Source organism: Sinocyclocheilus rhinocerous, unplaced genomic scaffold, assembly GCF_001515625.1.
Source record: "Sinocyclocheilus rhinocerous isolate Xijiao unplaced genomic scaffold, SAMN03320098_v1.1 scaffold1511, whole genome shotgun sequence".
Lineage (NCBI taxonomy): Eukaryota > Metazoa > Chordata > Actinopteri > Cypriniformes > Cyprinidae > Sinocyclocheilus > Sinocyclocheilus rhinocerous.
The window spans coordinates 203,685-207,895 of record NW_015666239.1 but is presented as its reverse complement, the minus strand read 5'-3'; the positions used below and the strand labels follow the sequence as shown (position 1 = coordinate 207,895).

At 39.2% G+C, this 4,211-nt stretch overlaps 1 protein-coding gene across 1 annotated transcript in view; it reads left to right on the top strand.

Annotated features, from left to right (window-relative positions):
• LOC107732193 (rab3 GTPase-activating protein catalytic subunit-like) overlaps positions 1–3,694 on the top strand; it is a 24,316-nt gene extending 20,622 nt beyond the window's left edge. Inside the window, exon 8 of the mRNA XM_016543467.1 lies at positions 3,279–3,694. Within this exon, the coding sequence (XP_016398953.1) occupies positions 3,279–3,509 (231 nt within the window). The 3' untranslated portion in view covers positions 3,510–3,694. The remainder of the gene's footprint in view (positions 1–3,278) is intronic.
• Positions 3,695–4,211: the final 517 nt, after the last annotated feature.

Below are 4,211 nucleotides of genomic sequence, written 5' to 3'. Positions count from 1 at the left end.
ATTTGCTGCTCAAGAAACATTTATTATTATTGCTGCTTCATATTTGTGTGGAAACCGTGATGCATTTTTCAGAATTAATTTGATATATAGTAACAATGTAATAATGTGGCAATGGTTTCTATAGATCTACTTATGCTTCTGATGCTTTTGGGAAACGCAGCCCTATTTGAACAAGCACTGTGAGCCATGCGTCAGCAGCGAACGCTGTCTGTGATTGATTGGTTCTGTCTTTCAGCATTTGCGTGTGTTCCGATGAGCAGGAGAAATGGTTCTATCCAACACAATTATTCGCTAATATAGTCTATTTTTCCACTTAGAAGCTTATTTTATGCACTGAATTTCTTGATAAATAAAATTAATGGCTAAAAAAATGCACTTTAGAATCGATATTTTTATGTGAGGATCGATCCTTTCGATACAACATCAGTATCGAAAGTATCGATACTTAAGGATCGATCCGCCCATCCCTAATACAGTTAAGTTTCCTGTAGTGGCTTTCCTATTTGCCAGGGCATTAGTTGTTCTTTACTCATAAAATAAATAAACAATGTTGTTAATTTAATAAACAAACAAAACAAAAACACTATCAATAAAAACATGTGGAGCTATGATAAGAACCATACAGTATGTTCCCGCCAGTACCTGTCTAATACAAAATACAACATCAAGGGAAGGTTAATATCACAGGATGTGAACAGGTGACCTACACCTACTCACCACAGTGCACACTGCGCCTCTGTTGGTGAAATAATAATTACATTTGGCTCCTACAATTCCATTTACCATATTCGATGTGCTCAATGTATGTGCATTGTTTATATGTGAATAAAAAGACTAAATTAAATCTGTTTATTATATGAAGCGATAATTTCGTTGGACTTGGATTAAACAGCTCAATTCATATAGATTACTTTTACTATGTCTTTATGAACTTTATGAACTTTAATTTGTGTTTGGAGGATGAATGAAAGCCTTATGGGTTTCGAATGACATGAGGTTGAGTTACTGATGAAAGAATTTACATTTTGATGCACATCTTTAAATATATACACAAAGGCCGTAGCATTAATATTATATACATATGGATATTGTATGTATACTCTCACACTTTAACTTCTTCTATTCTTGAACACTTGATGATTATCTAATCAAAATAAAAGTGCAGCGCTGAGTCTAGGAGAACTCACCGGTATCACACACACTCCGGACGCGTCGCGTTCAATTCGAGCAGCGGTCTAAAACAGTTTATTTAATCACCAAACGGACACAAGTTTACTTCAAGAATGAACAATTTGGCATAGATGAGTTTGAAGTTCGGTGTTTAAAAAACGGAGCAAACGGAAAGAGAAAGCGCGACCTATATTATAGCTCTATAAATGAAGCACACAGACTTTATTAGAGCCACAGAAAGACAAACGTTTTGCTGAAAATGCACAATACACAATTCATTATGTACATTAACAACGATTCGGGACCAATATAATGTAATTTAAAGGAAAACTATGTGAATGGCGCTCTGTGGCGCGGCAGGATTTTCTGTCGGCTGCATTTAAATCCGCGTCTGAAGTTTCCCGCTCTGTTCAGCGTGCAGTATCACGTGTCTAAACAAATAGCACGTGCTGTCAGTGATTTTAACCACTAGAGGCCGCTCTCGCACTGTGTAATGACAGCAGACCCTTCTCAGCCGCTCCAGCAATGGACGCAACCCGGAAAACTATCGGCATGGATTATTGCCGATAACCGATAGTTCCAGCAATCAACTATCGGTGCCGATTAATCGGCAAAACCGATACATCGGTCGACCTCTAGTCTGTACCAATAACTAAAACTTCACGGTTCTCGGTACCAATTTCGGATGCTATCAATGCTATTGATAATTCTAAAAAATGTAAAACATTAGTATGTATCCTTCAAATATTGTTCAGTTAAGTAAATATTGCATTAAAATGATCAAATGAAAGATTAGTAATAAAATAACAAAGAAACACATTAGCTGTAACACAATAAGTGTCAGTTTTGTTGCACTTATGGATCACACTGCAAAAAATGCTTTTCTTACTTAGATTTTTTGTCTTGTTTCCAGCCAAAATATCTAAAAATTCTTAAATCAAGAAGGATTTTCTAGACAAGTAAAAATTATTGTCTTGTTTTCAGAAAAAACAAGTCAAAATTAAGTGAGTTTTTGCTTAGAACAAGGAAAATAATCTTATTTCAAACAGAAAACAAGATTATTTTGCTTACCCCATTGGCAGATTATTTTGCTTGTTATTTAATAATAAAAATAATTTTTACTTGTCTAGAAAATCCTTCTTGATTTAAGAATTTGTAGATATTTTGGCTGGAAACTAGACAAAAAAATCTAAGTAAGAAAAGCATTTTTTGCAGTGCAGTTTTGACACATCAGGTTGTTTTTGTCTGTTGTTATGATTATCACAATGTCAAACATCGCTATTTCATATTCAGTCCTGCGTTTTAATACAGTTGTCACTTCTGAAACTTTGAGGTCTATGCTTAGTAGCTTGAAGAATAAAACTTTTATTCAAATTATGAATGTGTTGCGTACAGAAACTGAGCAAAGACGCTCCTTTTATAATGAATGAAGCTGATCTGAGTTCAGCTCAAACTCACTGACTGAGTGAAAAGTCCCGTTATAATCATTAAATCTGTCTATTCTGCACTATTAATCTCTTACTTCGATGGTGTTTATATATTGTCGGTTAGAGCTCACGCTGAACAAATTTAGTGGATTCTGATTTAAACGCCTCTGATTGGCTGTTGTGTTCACCCGCTCAGCAAACATGTCAGTGATTGGCTACAATGTTGCAAAACATTGTAAATAGAAACCATTGATGCTCTTCACAGATACACAAATACAGGAGCGTTTGAGCTCGTATCGACTGTAGCGGATCCATCAGTACTGAAAGTCTAGTATTTGCTACTGAAGTACTTTTTCCAGCACGGCCTCATAGTGTGAGTGAGCACAAGCAAAGCCTCAAAGCCTTTCCGTCCTCATGAAGTGGTTTTCGGTGCTGATGGACCTCACAGACGCTGCAGGTTGATCTGAATCCAGAACATGTTTTATATCTCAGTCTCTGAGATCTGAACCGACATTCGCTAATTTGCAAGCAGCTTTGCAATTAGTGGAAATTGTTCCTGTGTGTCAGTTTGCGGTCCCAACGTGCTCGTTTGAGTCTGGGCGAGAAGATCCTCTGACTCTCAGATGTGTTTCTGTGCCGTCTTCAGCTGGACTGATGTGAGATCTGCTGTCTTGTGTTCAGGCCGCTCTGCTGGCGCCGCTGGAGGACGAGGCGGGTCGTTCTGGAGGGACAGACGACAGGAAAGCGGTTCCAGATTTCCCGCCCCCTGCTGGACGGGAGGTTCTGCTGCGCACCTGTGTGCCGCGGCCCGCGCCGTACTCCAAAGCCCTGCCGCAGCGGCTCTTCTGCGTGCTGACCCGAGACGAGTTCAGGCTCGCCGGCGTCTTTTCCTCCGACACCTCCTTCTTCTGAGCGATCGACGAGAAACGGCACGAAACCAGGCCGCTGGTGCTGGAGTCCTGTTCTTACAGGGACATTCTAAAACGCTTCACGTGAAACACGCTTAACGTGGCTTAATGCCTTAATACAGAGTTTTTAAAAGACCAAACTCAGTAAACACATTATTAATAAATCATACTATATACAGACAAGCAGAGCCCATAATAAATACACACACACTCACTCTCACACACACTCACACACACACACTCACACTCTCACACACACATGTTACGCTTCGACTAGCAGAAGAGAGTAAAGTCCAGATCGATGTTCAGCATCATGTTATCAGTCTGTGTTCCGATCAGACATTATATCGCTCTGATCGTCTCAACACATGTGCTTCTGCTCGAGCCTCAGTGACATTAATGTAGACGTCTGTCTGATCATGTGTTGTCAGTCTGTGCTGAATGAAGTGCTGTTAATTATCCGTGTCGATCTCATGCGTCTGACCAGGATCTAAATGTCAAGCCTATGTAAGAATTTCAATTCGGACTTGATGAAAATAAAATGTCTGAACATAATTAGGCTCTCCAGCCAAACTTGTTATTGTCGTTGTTCTCGTTTCATGATCATTGCCTCATTAGTGCTTTGTGCTGCTCGCAGTGCTTTAATTGCATTAAGGGCTTTAAACGACACTGACGTTAGTTTGAGAAACTTCTGCTCCAGATCAGA